The 17,056-nt window shown below is 36.1% G+C and overlaps 1 protein-coding gene across 1 annotated transcript in view; it reads right to left on the bottom strand.

Moving 5' to 3' along the window:
- LOC101693045 (zona pellucida binding protein) overlaps positions 1–17,056 on the bottom strand; it is a 106,567-nt gene that overhangs the window by 79,484 nt on the left and 10,027 nt on the right. Inside the window, exons 3-4 of the mRNA XM_004739400.2 lie at positions 14,040–14,165; positions 5,006–5,155 (exon numbers count right to left, since the gene is read on the bottom strand). Of these exons, the coding sequence (XP_004739457.1) occupies positions 5,006–5,155; positions 14,040–14,165 (276 nt within the window). The remainder of the gene's footprint in view (positions 1–5,005; positions 5,156–14,039; positions 14,166–17,056) is intronic.

Below are 17,056 nucleotides of genomic sequence, written 5' to 3'. Positions count from 1 at the left end.
TTCCAAAGACACAGAGATGACCCACAGATACGTGAAAAAAATATTCAACATCATCATCAGGGAAATGCATATCAAAACCACAATGAGATACCACCTCGCACCTGTCAGAAGAGCTGTAATCAACACAGGAAACAAACTGGAGCAGCCAATGGAAAACGGTACAGAGGTTCCTCACGAAATTATAACTGAACTACATTTTGATCCAGCAATTCCACTTCTAGATTTAGCCCCCACAAAAAAACACTAACACAAAAAGATATCTGCAGCCCCATGTTCACTGTGGCACTACTTACCACAGCCAGGATAAGGAAACCGTGTCCAGTGACAGTTGAATGGCTAAAGAAATCTTGGGATTTGACCACACACATGCGTGCATACATGTAGCAATGTGGGTGGACTTTGAAGGCATTACACCAAGTGCAATAAATCAGACAAAGACAGACAAATACTGTATGATTTCTCCTATATGTATAATCTTAAAAAAAAAAAAAGGAAAGAAAAGAAAACCTCATTGATAACAGAGAACAGATTGGTGGCTGCCACAGGCAGGTAGTGAAGGTTAGAAAAAACAGATGAGGGGATCAAGATAAAAAAATTAAAAGTTAAAAAAATATATTCTGGATCCCCTCCCTTTGGGGAAAAAAAATCTCATTAAGACACTGAAAAGATATAGACCAGAAGAGAAAATCTGCAAATATCATAACCTACCAAAGAATATATATGGAAATCTGTATTTTAAAAAAATCAAGGCACTCAATAATACCACATCAAAAATTCCAATTAGAAAATGGGCAAAAATATCAACGGACATTTAACCAAAGAGGGTATACAGTTGGCAAATATGCTCATAAATTATGTTCAACGTCCACAGATATTAGGTAAACGCTAACGAAAACCACAGTGAAATATCACTTCATACCCATCAGAACGGTTAAAATAAAAGATAATGACAACACTGAATACCAGAGAGGACATAGAGAAGCTGTTGGCAGAATGTAAACTTGCACAGCCGCTGTGGCAAAGAATTTGGCAATTTCTTATAAACCTAATATGTAACTATCACATGTCCACATCCAATATGCACTTTGGGCATTTATCCCACAGATATAAAAGCATGTACCTACACAAAAAAAAATATACACAAGCTTCATAGCAACTTTACATGTTATAGCCCCAAGCCTGAAACAACCCGGACGTGCTTCAGCGGGTGAGGGGTTAAACAGACTGTGGCACATGTGGGCTGCAAAGTACAGCTCAGAATAAAGGAAATGAATGATAAATGCACACCACCATACAGATGAACTTCCAGAGAATTAAGCCAAATGAAGAAAATCCAATCCCATAAAATTACGTATGCTATTCCTGTACTTATATAATAATTTTAAAATGATGAAGTTACAGAATTGGAGAAGATGGTGGTTATCAGTCACAATGAGGTGGTAAGAGGGAAATGGGTAGAGTATAAAAGGACAACACACAGATGCCTTCCACTGAGTGTCTGCCTTCGGCTCAGGTCACGATCTCAGGGTAGAAAGTCACTTCTCCCTCTCCCTCTGCCCCTCCACCCAGGCTTGTGCTCTCTCTCTCTCTCTTAAATAAATAAATTAAATCTTTAAAAAAAAAAGGACAACCCAAAGTATACTTCTGTTGCTAGTGTTGCTATGTATCCTAACTGTAGCAGTGCATACAGGAGACTACACCTGCGATAAAATTTAGAGAATTAAACACACACACAAACTCACAACAAAGGACTATAAAACTGGAGGAACCTGACTCAGATTGCTGTACAATATGAACTTAGTATCTTGGCCTGATTATGTGCAATATGTTCACAAGATGTCACTATGGGGGAAAACTGAGTAAAAGCACACATAGGATCTCTGGATCATATTTTGCAACTACCCATGAATCTATAATTATCCTGAAATAAAATGTTTAAAAAAACACAGGTGATGGTTGACTCAGTCGGTTAAGTGTCCAACTCTTGATTTTGGCTCAAGAGATTAAGCCTCATGTCAGACTCTGTGCTCAGCTCTGAGTCTGCTTGAGACATTTTCTCACCCTCTCTCTGCCCCTTCCCCTACTTGCCATAAATAAATAAATACTTTAATAAAAAAATAAACACAGGCCAACCAAATAAATATAGGAAACTTTTATTTTCTAGGTATAAGGAATGATCTCAGAAAAAAAATCAAATGCAAAAAAAAAAAAAAATCACAATTCAAAAAGCTGGTAAATCAGGGCACCTGGTGGTTCAGTTGGTTAAGTGATTGCCTTCCGCTCATATCATGATCCTGGAGATTCAGGATCCAGTCCCGCATCATGCTTCTTGCTCAGCAGGGAGTCTGCTTCTCCCTCTGACCCTCCCCCTTCTCATGTGGGTACTCGCTCACTCTCTCCTTCTCTCTCTCTCAAATAAATAAAATCTTAAAAAAAAAAAATCTGGGCAGGCGCCTGGGTGGCTCAGTGGGTTAAGCCTCTGCCTTCAGCTCAGGTCATGATCTCAGGGTCCCAGGATAGAGCCCCTCTTTGCTCGGCAGAAAGCCTGCTCCCCCCTCCCTCTCTTCCTGCCTCTCTGCCTACTTGTGATCTCTCTTTCTCTCTGTCAAATAAATAAAATCTTAAAAAAAAAAAAAAAAATCTGGTAGCTCTCACTATAACAACATTTGAACCTTCTGGAGTATAAACAACACCATACTGAGAGATAGGCAGAAGCTACTGCAGTATGATAAAGGATTGATATGCAGACTGGTAAGACCCTATAAATTACTAAGAAAAAGGCAAGTCATCCAAAATGAAAATGGCATCAAAACTAAAAAGGCAACGTAATCCACTAGGTAACAAAAATACTTTTAAATGCTCAAATTTACTAATTAAGGATGGGCATATTAAAGGAATGAGTCACCATAAATCTATGGTCTTGCCATATTTAAATCTCATAGTAATTCTGGATGTTATGTTATTTTTGTTACTTTCTAAAATTTTAAACATTCCATATATAAAAATGTAATTATAAGTGAATTCAGTTCCTCTAATTCAGGGAAGCTTACTCAGCATAAGCCAAACACAAGCCAACAGAAAAAATCCTATCTTAGATCAAGTTTTCATATAGTATGGCAGGGATATAAATTGGTCCACACTTTATAGGAAACTGACAGATTCTATCAAAAATAACACTGAATATTCTGTAGAAGATTTTACCTTATAGAATTCTTCTTACAGAAATACTAACAATTTAGTTTCCATAATATGAAAATACATGTGTATCTTGTGGTGAGCACAGGATAAAGTTTAAAGTTGTGGAATCGCTATGTTGTACAGCTAAGACTAACGTAACATTTTATGTCAGCTATACTAACAAAAATAATATAAAAACACCATTTATATACCAAACATGTATACTAAAGAACTTATACTAAAAACATAAAAGGGAATCTAATTGGCTTTTGTGCCTGTATAACAAAATTAACTTTAAGGTAAGAATACACACTCCCGAATCAGAATTCCTAGATTCACATCGGAGTCTCCCCACATTCACTTAACCCCTCTATGCCTCAGTGTTTGTACACAGGCAGACCACAGCAGTATGTACTGCACAGTCTGTTGTGGGGATTAAATTAGCTGAATACAAATAAAGCACTTCTGACAATGCCTTGCAGAGGCAAGCGTTTTATGGGTATGAGAATTACATGTAAAAATGCAGCACTGCTTGGCACAGATTAGCTATGCTCATCATTTACCATAAACTAGCATTCATTTAAGGCAATGCTACAATTGTCAGTTTATGTGAATACACTCTTATCAGAAATTATATTCGGTACAGACAAAACCTATAAAATAACAAGATGGAGAAAACTATGTAACAAAAGTGAAGCATGACTGATTCAGGAATTTTTGCAAATGATAGTAAATATGATTTCTCATTTAAAAATGATGTCTTTCTTTGGATATATGGGATAGTGTTTATTCAGTGACCAAAAATTATTAGGAAACCACTAATAATTCTGCCATTTGTTCTGTAACTCAGTTGAAACAAAGATGCTACATTACTCTCCTATTGCTACTGTAACAAATCATCACAAATGTAGTGGCTGGAAATGGCACGAATTTATCATCTTGAAATTCTAAAAATCAGAAGTCCAAAGTGAATCTTACAAGGCTAGAATCAGGGTACATTCCTTCTGGAAGCTCTAGAGGAAACTGTCTGCCATCCTCAGCTTCTAGAAGCCTCCTGCACTCCCTGGTGTTTGGCCCCTACTCCATCCTCAAAGAGAACCACTGAGACCTCTCCTTCCACCATGACATGTCCTCTATGCGCTGCTGACTCTCACGCCTCCTCTTATAAGGACCCTGTGATTATACTGGGCCTACTCAGCTTTCTCAGGATCATCTCTCCTTGTCCAGGTCCTTAGCTTATTACTATGTGCAGAGTCCCTTCTGCTGTCTTGAGGTAGCACACTGAGAGGTGCTGGAGATCAGACACCTGCATGGGGGAGGGCTACTACCTCTCCAACATGGGTGGGCCTCCCCATGAGAGGGAACCTATAAGCCACCTTTGCTCAGGCTGTTCTCCTGGCTACTCCATTACCCACCTAGCCTTCCCAATCTCAAACTTCCAGAGATCAAATTGCTTTTAGAAAAGGATTATACAGTGGCATTTCATGCTCCTGTCTAGGGGGATAGCAGTGTGCCATCAAGCATGAAATTTCAGGATTTAAAAGCAGTACAGGTTATATTATAATAATTTGAAAACATAATTTCTGTAACTCCCATTTTCATTCATCAGCTTAAATTTATGTGTTCCTGTCAACTATCCCCTGAAAAAACAAGCCCCGCCCTCACCACTAACACTTTACAGAGTACTTTGTAAAACACAGGAAAGGAGGAATTGTTCTTTAATTAAAAGACTAAAAAATGACAAAATGCTTTTAAGACAAACCTAAAGATACATAAATACTTGAAAACATTAAGAAATGTTAAAAATACAATGAAATGCACTCCTTACCATATATAACATATTTAAGTTGAAGATTTTTAACAATTTCTTCCACAGTAGGTTTATACTCCAGGAAACATGTATACACTCCACTCATGCTCTCCTCAAAGTTCTGGAATATGAGGCTTCCTGTGGATGTCACTTGTGCAGTGCTGTTCTCTAATAAAGAAATAAGATAGAGTATTTAGTTGCTTAAACGATATGACACTGAGATAAAATGACAAAGTGTTTTCTAAACAGAGTTAAAAACATCAGATTTTACCTACAGAATCACTGAAAGGAGCTGGGGGCCTAACTTAGTCATTGCGCCTGGTGTTTGTTGACAGCATGTGACAGGATGACCTTCTTAGTGTCTGATTTTTTTTTTAATTTAATTTTATTTTTTCAGTGTTCCAAGATTCACTGTTTATGCACCACACCCAGTGCCCCATGCAAACATGCCCTCCTCAATACCCACCATCAGGATCACCTCACCTTAGTGTCTGATTTTTACTAATTGAGTTCACCAACTGTGTGGCACCTAAGTAGTAAGAAACTAACAATTCCATGTACTTAATGCACTCCTGATCTCCCTGCCCAGCTGTGAGCACTAACAGATATTCATATATATATGAAAACAGTAGGTATCTGCATACACTATAATTATGTATATGTGTATTTTATAGCTAAATTATGCCTTCCGTAAGCTCACAAACTACAAAGTACATGTGAAAGGGAGGAATGCACCCAGAACAAAAGCTAACCCAAGATACTAACAACTAGGTACTTCTAGTCATTACACATGATAGCAGGCAAAGGCTGGGTTACAACCCAAAGGGCTGCTCAAGAAAGAAAACAGATCAGATCACCCTAATTGTCCAAGCACAGAGCACAGAGTTGCAGTGTTTAGAGTTAGGACTGGGTGTAAGAGTCCTTTTGACTTCCATGTGCTTCATTACCTCAGTATCACACTGAGAGAAACTGTTTATGAACTGTTTAACCCTCTGGTAACCCCTTAATCTTTCTAAAGTCTAGGTTCTTCATTTGTGAAACAACGAATCATAATACATGATAGCATACCTCACAAGATTGTTTTCCTGTGACAAATACAACAACTGTTAAAGTATTTGAAAAATCTACAAATCCTTAAGCAATTCAAGTTGTCATTCTCAAAGTTCATAACCAGTTGTGCATCTGAAAACCATTACATTGAAATTCACCCAACAATTTAATATGCCATTCATTAGAATGAAAAGTATTAACCTAGCAAATGCTTATCCTCTCTTCTTTAAGTAAACAACTTATTATATTTTTCAATTTGAGGTTTATTTTGAATAAATTTATGTCCTCAAAATAAGACAAAAGATGAATGTTCTTAGGAAATTTTCACTATTAATTTGCTCAATAAAAATGTGTTGGGTTTCTAGTACATGCAAAGCTCTACTTCAGATACTGAAGGAGAAATGGATAGATGGATATATTCTCCCTCAAGGAATTTACATAGAGAATTATGCCATAAGAATTCCTATTTCCATATCCTGGATGAAGCTGGAAAACAGGTTATAAATTGGGACTGTTTGTATTACAATGCCTATTTCTTCACGAATATTTTTTGATGAAAGATTACAGATTTATCATAACATCTCTTTTCTAAAACAGATTAACAAGTTTTCAACTGTTTGCTATATATTTCAGCAGAGACAAATACTTGATAGTAAATATGATAAAAGGTGCCTAATATATGTCAGTCAAGGAAGAGAAATGCTATATGATTTCACTCATATGTGGAATTCAAGAAACAAAACAAGCATAGGGGGAGAGAGAGAGAGAGAGAGAGAGAGCAAGAGAGGCAAACCAAGAAACAGATTCTTAACTCTACAGAACAAACTGATGGTCACCAGAGGGGAAATAGGTGGGGCGATGGAGGAAATGGGTGAGGGATTAAGGAGGGCACTTTTGATGAGCACTGGGTGTTGTATGGAAGTGTTGAATCACTAAATTGTACACTTGAAACTAATACTAGACTGTCTATTAACTACCTGGAATTTAAATAAATTTTTAAAAATAAATAATTAACATGTATTCTTCTCAAACTATAAGGAAAAAAAAAGTGCCCATAGATATTAAATATCATGTTGTCAATGAAGATATGCATTCTTGGCAATAATTTGTAATGAAATTTTCCCAATTCAGAAGTATAAATTAATAAGTGCATTAAAACATATCTGAATGCCTACTATAATGTTAAATATTAGGACAGCCAGAAAAACAAGTTGCATATGATCCATAACAAAATACCCTCTCACCTTATTTTTAAAAAAATTTAAATTGGCACACTTGAAAAGATACCCAGAGGATTCCACAGCCAATAGAAAACCCATTCTATAACGCTACTTAAAAAATGACTTTTTGAGTAACTAAGTTTGAATGGAATTTCATGATGCTGAGGGACACTACTATAACAACTCACACAGCGTACAGTCAATGAATAACTGAATGAGTCAGTACCTCTTCTCTACAACTTAGTTTGATCATCTAAAAATTCAGAGTTGGACTATACTGCCAGAAGTCCATGTCGTAGAGCTCTAAAATTACATGGCAAAATTTATGCACAATTTCATTACAACTTAATATTTTTATTTATTAATTTTTGACATAGATTTTTATTTATTTGTTTGACAGAGAGAGAGATATCACATGTAGGCAGAGAGACAGGGGTGGAGGGGAGCGGGCTCCTTGCTGAGCAGAGAGCCCGATGCTGATGCAGGGCTCAATCCCAGGACCCTGAGATCATGACCTAAGCCAAAGGCAGAGGCTTAACCCACCAAGCCACCTAGGTGCACCACACTTATAATTTTTAAAAATAGGTTTACATTTTTGGTTTCTGCTCAGATATGAAAATTGACTATGAGTACATTGATTCCACTATTACAATTAGGAAAAAGACAAACTTTCAATTAACAACTCTTCTTGAACCTATCAAAAGATTACAGTGGGATTACAACAAACCTGAAATTTGGAGATAGACAGTAACCTATAAAGAGAACAAGGACCCATGTATTTAAGAAGACTCCGCTAAAAATTTTCAGTGAATTGCTAAAAGCCAGTGTCAACCAGTGTCAACATGTCAAGCTTCTGAGGACCAGATACTAGGGTGGGGGAAGGCGGGGGTATTATACCCTCTTACAGGCTCTACCTTCAGCAACAACTGAGTGGTCAAATGGAAGGTGAGGGGAATCCTGAGCAAGACTCCCATTGGGTTCTGGCTAAAGGATGGGTCTAGCAAACTGCCAAAATCTACCCATGCCCATTTCCCACTTCCTGGTAAGAACAATGCTTTAATCTACAGGGAAAAAAGGAACAAAAATAGTCACATGGGGCACTATGGAAACTTGGTACCACTAGGGAAGGATACAGGAAGGAAAAAAAAAAGAGCCTCATCCTTGTAGAAGAATCGGCAAGAAGTATTAGGCCAACCCTAAAGGTGGAGAAGCATTTGTGATGGCCCCACCCCGCCCTGCCAAGACCCAAGGATACCATACCTGCCAAAAGCTAAGCTTAACTGAACATCAGAGACTGTCCTTCTCCCCCAGCTTCCCATCAGTAATAAGAATCTAGTAAAAATGCAGTGCAATCAAATTAGAAGAACTGCAAGAAAGAGATTCTTTCCAGAGAATTTTTTTTTTTTTTTAAGGAGAAATCAAAGCCAAAGAAAGATCAGACACTGGGGAAAAATAACTTCTCATAAACCAGACTACACCTAAAACATCTTTAAAGCTATCTGAAGCTTTCAATAACCACTGCAACAACCAATATTAAACCCAGACAAATTCTTGACTAGATGAACACAAACTCGTAATACTGAAGACATAACACTATTTAAAAAATATATATTTTATTTATTTAAGCAAGGAAGAGAGAATACATGAGCAGAGGGAGAGGGAGAAGCAGACTTCCCTGCTGATCAATAATTTGTAATGAAGTTATGCAGGGCTCTATCCCAATACTCTGGATCATGACCTGAGCAGAAGGCAGACACTTAACAGACTGAGCCACCCAGGCACCCTGACATAACACTATTTTTAAAAAGGTGGTGATCTCAAAACATAAAAATACTTATTATCTACTGTCTTATTTAAGATATCCAACTTTAACAAAAACTTAGAAGGCATGTACAAAAGTAAGAAATGACACATTTCCAAAATACCAAGCAATATACAGAGGCAGACATTTTTTTTTAAGATTTATTTATTTATTTATTTGATAGAAAGAGATCACAGCTAGGCAGAAAGGAAGGCAGAGAGAAGCAGACTCCCCACCAAGTAGAGAGCCCCATGTGGGGCTCGATCCCAGGACCCTGAGATCATGACCTGAGCCGAAGGCAGAGGCTTAACCCACTGAGCCATCCAGGTACTTTTAAATGACACAGATATCAAAAATATTAGACAGTAAATTTAAAATAACAATGACAAATGTACCAAAATATTTAATGGAAAACATAGATAATATATAAGACCAGATAGGAGAGATTTCAGCAGAAACTGAAACTGTAAGAAATAATTAAATGAAAATGGCAGAATAGCAAAACAAAATGAACAACAACAACAACACACACACAAATCCCACAATAACACAGATGAAGTATTTCTTCATGGGCTTGTAAAAAGCTTGACAGCTAAGGAAAGAATTGATGAACTCGAAGACAGGTCCAAAGAAACAACCCAACCTGAATCACGAAGAGAAAAAATAAAATACTGCTACAACCACCACCAAGAAGAAAGAATCCAAGAGCTGTGGAACAGTACCATACAGTGTTACATCTACATGATAGAAATCTCAGGAGAGGAGGGACAGCATGGGACAGAATAAATATTTGAAGACATAATAGCTAAGAATTTTTTTTAAATTAATGGCAAATACCAAACTAAATGTCCAAGAAGCTTAGAGACCACTAAGCAGAAAAAAGTATAAAAAAACAAAAAAAAAAGGTATATAATATTCAAATCCCTGAAAATGAAAGGCAAAGAAAAAAATCTCGAAGTCCATTAGAAAAAAATGACACAATGTCTACAGAGGGACTGGGATAAGATTACAGCAGACTTGTCATTAGAAAACATGTAAGCAAAAAGAATCCAGAAAGGCAGCTTTAGAATGTTGAAAGAAAAAAAACTGTCAACCCAGAATCCACAACCAGCACAAGATAAGCAAACTTAACCCAAATCACACAGAGGAAAGAAAATAATAAAAAACAAAAACAGAGACCAATGAAATCAAAAACAAAAAATAACAGAGAAAAATAAATCAAACCACGAGCTGGTCCTTTGAAATGACTGAAAAAATTGTTTAACCTGTATCAAGAGAGACCAAAATGAAAGGGAACAGATTACAGCCAGTATCAAGCAGAATGGGGCACATCATACAGATTCTGAATATATTAAAGAAAGTATCACAAACTACTTCATGTACACAAATTTCACAGTTGAAAGAAGATTCTAAATTGGACAAATTATTTAAGATACAAAATACAAAAAGTCACAAAATGGTGAGTAGGGAAAATTCTATTCCTACTTCATTTATATAATACCTGTGAAATCTGAAGCCAGACTTCAAAGGCACATGACTTTAAGTAAGTACCTTATTCTCTCAGGTCCTCTGTTTTTTCACATATAAAATGGAGGGAATGATTGTACTTACTGAAGAGGGCTGTCCAAAAAACTAAACAACTAGTATGTGTATGTGTGGCTGTATGCCAGTACACAACAAATACACAAAGAGAAGTTAGGGAGTAATACTGTAAAAGGTCAGGGCACTGTTTACCTAACAGGGGTTTGGGGACAGAAGAACAGGATTTGTAAGCAACTTACTATAAGGTGCAACAGTCTTGGTAATGGTATATATTGAATACTAGGTTCTGGGATGTTTGTTTTATTGTGTGTCATAAGTTGCATGTATCTTATATAACTTTGTATATATGAACTGCTTCATTCCATAGAAATATATCAAGGTAAAGTAAAATAAAAATCTATGATCTCATTAGAAACAAGAGTGTAGTTACAGGGTAAAATTCAACAGATGTGCATATGTGTGTTAATATATGTTCAGGTAAGTGGGGAAGTGCACACACCAGAACGAGTTAATTCATGAGAATGGAAGGGAGCCTGGAGTAAGAGGTACAGGTCTTTGTGCAAAAAATGTATTACATTTGTAAATAAAAAAAATATTGAAGGAGGGGTGCCTGGGTGTCTCAGGAAGTTGTGTCCACATGTTAATTTTGGCTCAGGTCATGATCTCAGGGTCATGGGTTCGAGCCCTGTGTTTGGCTACATGCTGCGCATGGAGCCTGCTTGGGATTCTCTCTCTCCTTCTTCCCCTGCCCCTCCCCTGTTCATGTGCTCTCTCTCTCAAAAAAAAAAAAAAAAGAAAGAAAGAAAGAAAGAAAAAAGAAAAAAGAAAGAAAGAAGAAAAAAATGAAAGAGAAATGGTGGGGGGAGTAGGGACTGAGTGAGAGAGAGAGAGAAGGTGGGGAAAGAGAAAGAGACCAAATCTAAGATTGGTCCGCTATATTTTACAACCCATCTAAACAATCTGAGTATTTCTCTCCAGGAGAATGTGCAAGTAATTACATAATCACATGATTTCTTTTATCCAATTTTAGGTAAGCTAACTTTGGAATATTCATAAAAAGATAACTAAGTACAGTGCACTTTAATCTAGATTCATTCTAAAGAGATTCTCCACTTTTTAAGCTTTAGGAAAATTAGACAACATTTCCAGTTCTTTCTGAAATCATAATGATAGTACAGCAAATGATCTTTAAAACTGGTAGACAGTGAATTATGATGCAATGATGTACTGCAAACTAAAATATGATCATGATGTCAGAATACCAGAATTTTCTAAGAATAGTTTTTATAAATAAAAAAACACTATTAATATAATTTTATTATAATGACATTTTTCAACATCTATCTTATACTATGAAAGGGAGTAAATTAAATTATTGCTTCCAGTTGAAGAAGTCAAAATTCTATCATATATTATATTTTGCAAGATAAACTACAAGACTGGCATGGCATCTTAGAGAAAAAAATATTTCAGATTTCAATCTCCAAATCAAAGGAGTAACATTTGTTAAAACAGAACAATACTTGAACACTTCGGTTTTGAACTTACAGAGTTTTATTTATTTTTTTCTTTTAAAGATTTTTTTTTATTTACTTATTTGACAGACAGAGACCACAAGTAGGCAGAGAGGCAGGCAGAGAGAGAGGGGGAAGCAGGCAGGCTCCCTGCTGAGCAGAAAGCCCAATGCAGGGCTGGATCCCAGGACCTTGGGATTATGACCTGAGCCGAAGGCAGAGGCTTTAACCCACTGAGCCACCCAGGCGCCCCATGAACTTACAGAGTTTTAACACCAGACATAAAATATATTTAACACACGTTTGCAGTAAAAATAAAGTCCAATTACATTTTCAGTACTGGATGTTCTTATACTTGGCCCATTTCATGGATTTTTAAGTGCATAGTCTCAGGATTTCTGCTACTGATCTCTGCTAATCCCCTCCTCCTGCATTACTACAGTCAGGCAGAGATGCTGGGTTTGATCTTTCAATTTCCCACAAAGCCTAGTGCAATGGTACCCACCAAGTGGCCACTCCCTAATTAAGACCTGAAGCGGGCTTGGTGGTATAGTGGTGAGCATAGCTGCCTTCCTAATTAAGACCTGAGTAGTTCACTTTGAAGGACCACCTCACCCAAAGAGAGGAGTACCTCTTTAATTCTAAGCTACTTTAGAATCTGCATAAATATTGTAGAAATATACAGCTGAGATCATTCAAGTATATAAAAATGTGAATTAACATATTACAAAACAAATACTTCCAATGACTGTTTACTGAGCAAATATTTGATATGAATAAACTTCTTCCCCCCAACCAACATAACAAAATAAACCTGAAGGCTTTTGTACAGAGGCACTCTCTCAAAATACCAAAAGGATAGAAAGAAAGAAAGAAAGAAAGAAAGAAAGAAAGAAAATAAATAAATGTGGTGAATAAAGTAATAAATAAAACCTCCTCAGAAAGGATGCAAAAATAATTAGGTGTTTCATTGAACAGATCTTTAGGATGAAAATTCATATAAGCAGGGTATTCATCAAGGCTGAAAACAAGAACAGCTAAGCTAATTAATATTTTTTAAATTATGCTGCAAAAACAAATCAGCTTTTAGCAAATGAAAAATCAGAATAAAAGTAAGATATGCATTTCAAAGCAACAAAATAAGTTGAATAGAGAAAATGCTGATCACATGAGTCATACCAATAGCAGTCTCTATGTGGAAAGAAGTATCTTCATGACAGTAAGAGCCTGTTTTCTCAAAAGTGTGTTGAAAAATGTAAGGCAACCATCCAGAGTTTCAAGTCTACCTTCTCCTCCAGATGAACACCTGAGTACTACGGTCCCTCTTTTGTAAGCACAGCACCAATAACATATTAATACACAATCACGGTCAAACCATGCAGCTTATCTAAATGCCTATGTTTAATACTAAAATACTCAATGTTAAATTTAGTCTTTTTTTAATGGATAATAATATTTAATCCAAGTATAATCCACATGGATTTTAGTCAGAAAGAAATAGAAAACCAGAAAATATAAGACTCTAACTACAAATAAAGTCTCAAGTTGTCCCAAAGTGGGACTGCAGAAAAACAAACAAAACCTTATTGTACATCTGTAGCTCAAAGGGCTCGTTTGTACTTTTAACAAAAACAGAATTATATCTGCTTCTTTATATACACTTGACTAAGAAAAGTTTGACTGGGGTAATGAAAATGACATTAGTAACTTCAAAAAAAAGTCACATTTTTGTGGAATACAGCTGCCGAGAGAACTCCACACACATGGAGACTCTCACTCCAAAGGGAGCCACAGGGTAAAAAAAAAAAACACAAAACAAAAAAACTTGAGGAAACATACATATGTAAGAGATACGAATACTCTCTCTGTTCTGCATATATTTCAGATACATTAATGTAATTATGATAATTGAAACAAAAGCCTACCTGAAATAATTTTTCCTCTTGGTCCATGCCATTGGAATGATGGATCTATCATTTCCGAATTTCGCAGTCGTGGCGTTACACATAACACGTGTGGACTCTTTTGATGAAGCATAACATATACTTTCACTGAAAATACAACATTAAAATGTTCCAATAATATTTTATATTCTTTCATGCTCTAAAATGCCTCACATTTTTGTAGTTTGGGCTGCATGCTTTCATAACTTTTCTTTGGGTTATTGCAATTACTTGATAAAAACTAAATTTCTTCACATTCCATGTATTAACTAACATTCAAAATACACACATGCATTTTATTTGGGTGTGTGTGTGTGTATCTCAATCTGAAAATAATGCATTGGTCTTTTATGAAGAGTTCATTAAACTAACTTATTTTATTCTCAGAATATTATTTTAATTACAAAGGATTAAGACAATTACAAATTATTAACACTTTATCTTAGTTTTGCAAAGCTACCAGAACTGAAAGCAATCAATAAAATCATTTAGATTAGAGGAATAATAGATTATTCACAGTGATGTGACACAAAATACTGAACTTAAAAATTAAATGATTAAAAAGTCAATAAATACATGCTATGACTTTAATTATTAAGCATTTTTCTCACTTTTTTTGGAGACCTGTTTACTTATTTGAGAGAGTGAGCACAAGCAGGGGGAGGGACAGAGAGAGAGAGGCAGAAGTAGACACCTTGCTGAGCAGGGAGCCCCTGATGGGGCTTGATCCCAGAGACCTGAGAGATTATGACCAGAGTCAAAAACAGATACCAACTGAGCTACCCAGGTGCCCCTCCCACTTTGCTTCAAAATTTAAAGAATACTGATCATTAAACAGGCAAAAATAGTATTCTTTAGGAGATACAAAAGGAATACAGTAAAGATTCAATTATTTTGAATCTACATGTAAGTAAGCTTTCAGAAAAGGTTCTATAACCCCTTAGTAATTGCATGCTATCCCCTCAACTGATTCACTAAATATAGTTTTCTGTGATCCAGTAAAACAAAAACTGTACTTGTACTTGAGAACTGAAATTTTTCTTAACTTTAAAGAGACTGTCTCTTAAGTTTCACCATACAGCATGCCGTTTACCGAATGTAGTTTTTAGACAGATATTCTTAAATAGGTTAAGAAAATTCCCCTGTATTCTTAGTTATTTGTTTTTATCATTAACTGGTTGAATTTTAACAAATTTTTTTCTGGGACGCCTGGGTGGCTCAGTTAGTTAAGCAGCTGCCTTCAGCTCAGGTCATGATGCCAGCATCCTGGGATCGAGTCCCACATCGGGCTCCTTGCTCTGCAGGGAGCCTGCTTCTCCCTCTGACTCTGCCTTCCACTCTGTCTGCCTATGCTCGCTCTCGCTCGCTCTCTCTCTGACAAATAAATAAATAAAATCTTTAAAAAAAAAAAACAAATTTTTTTCTATACTGAATGAGGTGGTCATTCTTTTTCTTGAATACTTTAATGAAATGTTTGATATAAGTATTGCTTTCCTGGAATAATTCTAACTGATCATGCTCTTTTATTTAAATATTGCTAAATTCAGGGGGCACCAGGGTGGCTCAGTACTTTAAGTGGTTTCAGCTCAGGTCATGATCTCATGGGTCATGAGATCAAGCCCTACATGGGCCTTCCAATCAGAGGAGAGTCTGCTTGAGATTCTCTCCCTCTGCCACTCCCCTCCCTGGGTGAATGCACTCTCTTCCCCTCTGCCTCTCAAATAAATAAATATATCTTTAAAAAAAATAAATAAATATGGTTGGATTCAATTTTCAAATATTAATCCTGGGATAGTTGTACCTATATTCAGAAATACAGTTGCATGTCATTGTTATACTATCCTTTGTCCTTTTCCAATTTCAGTATCCAATTTCAAAGTTACTTAGAATTTAATATTATTAAGAAAGGTCTCTAAGGTTATAATAGCCACATAAAGTGAACTGGGCAGATTTTCTCCTATAAATTTTCTCTGAAAGAATATGGAAACTGTTTTTTGTCCTTGGAAAACTGTTTAGCCTGGTACACCTTTTTTTTTTTTTTTTTTTTTTTTTTGGCAATGGGGAAAAGTTGGAAAACAAATTTTTGATTACCAATCAGGAAAACATAATTCATTATTAGTCTAACATGTAACTTAATCAAGTCTGTTTTAGAAATTTATATTTTATTAGACTTGTTCATTTAAAGTTTATGTAGCATAAAATTATTCAAAGTATTAAGTTGTAATTTATAAAGTTCAGCATACCTTTATCTATTCATAATACTTTTTATACTTCTGATATTCATGAAACATTTATCAAAAGCCCATCTACTAACTGTTCCAAAGACAGTTTTTGGTTCCATTAAACCTACTGTTCTTCTCTGGTCTCTTTCACTAATTCCTTCTTTTATTTTTTTCCTACTCGCCTCAGTTAATTTCCACTTCTTTCTTCTGACTTCCTGGATACCTGTGTAATGTAGACAGTTGTCTCTCCTCAGTGTGACTTACTGGTTCTTCTGGGCACCAACTGTCTTCTACATAACTCTTATTACATCTCTTCTCACACCATTTTCCCTGAGCCTGCCTGCTCAGCCCGTCCTAAAGCAGCGCACTGAACCACTCCTGTGTGGCTTGACTCAGCGAGTTATCTAAAGTTATCTAAACCCTGCCTCACCTGTGGAAACTCCTCACAGGTATGTCCTTCCTGTTCTGCCCTTCCTCTAGCCTCCACTAACCTCTGTACGTGTTTAAATCAAAGAAAATATAACTGAACCCAGAAGTTTCCTCACACAAGATCAACATATAGAAGTAAATAATGCCCCAGTACCTCAATAAAACATTAAGCCATGTAATGGAAAAGAAGATGACATTTACAGAACAATAGATAGAAGTTAATCAATAATCAAACAAGGCCACTGTGGGGAATATGCTCAGATACCAGCAAAAATACACAGTTAGACATAATCCCTAATAAGGTAACTTTAAATATGTCGATTTATCCTCCTATTGATGTATACCATT

Source organism: Mustela putorius, unplaced genomic scaffold (assembly GCF_011764305.1).
Source record: "Mustela putorius furo isolate JIRA1106 unplaced genomic scaffold, ASM1176430v1.1 tig00003845_pilon_pilon_pilon, whole genome shotgun sequence".
In the NCBI taxonomy this organism is placed as follows: Eukaryota; Metazoa; Chordata; class Mammalia; order Carnivora; family Mustelidae; genus Mustela; species Mustela putorius.
This window is presented reverse-complemented; position numbering and strand designations above follow the sequence as displayed.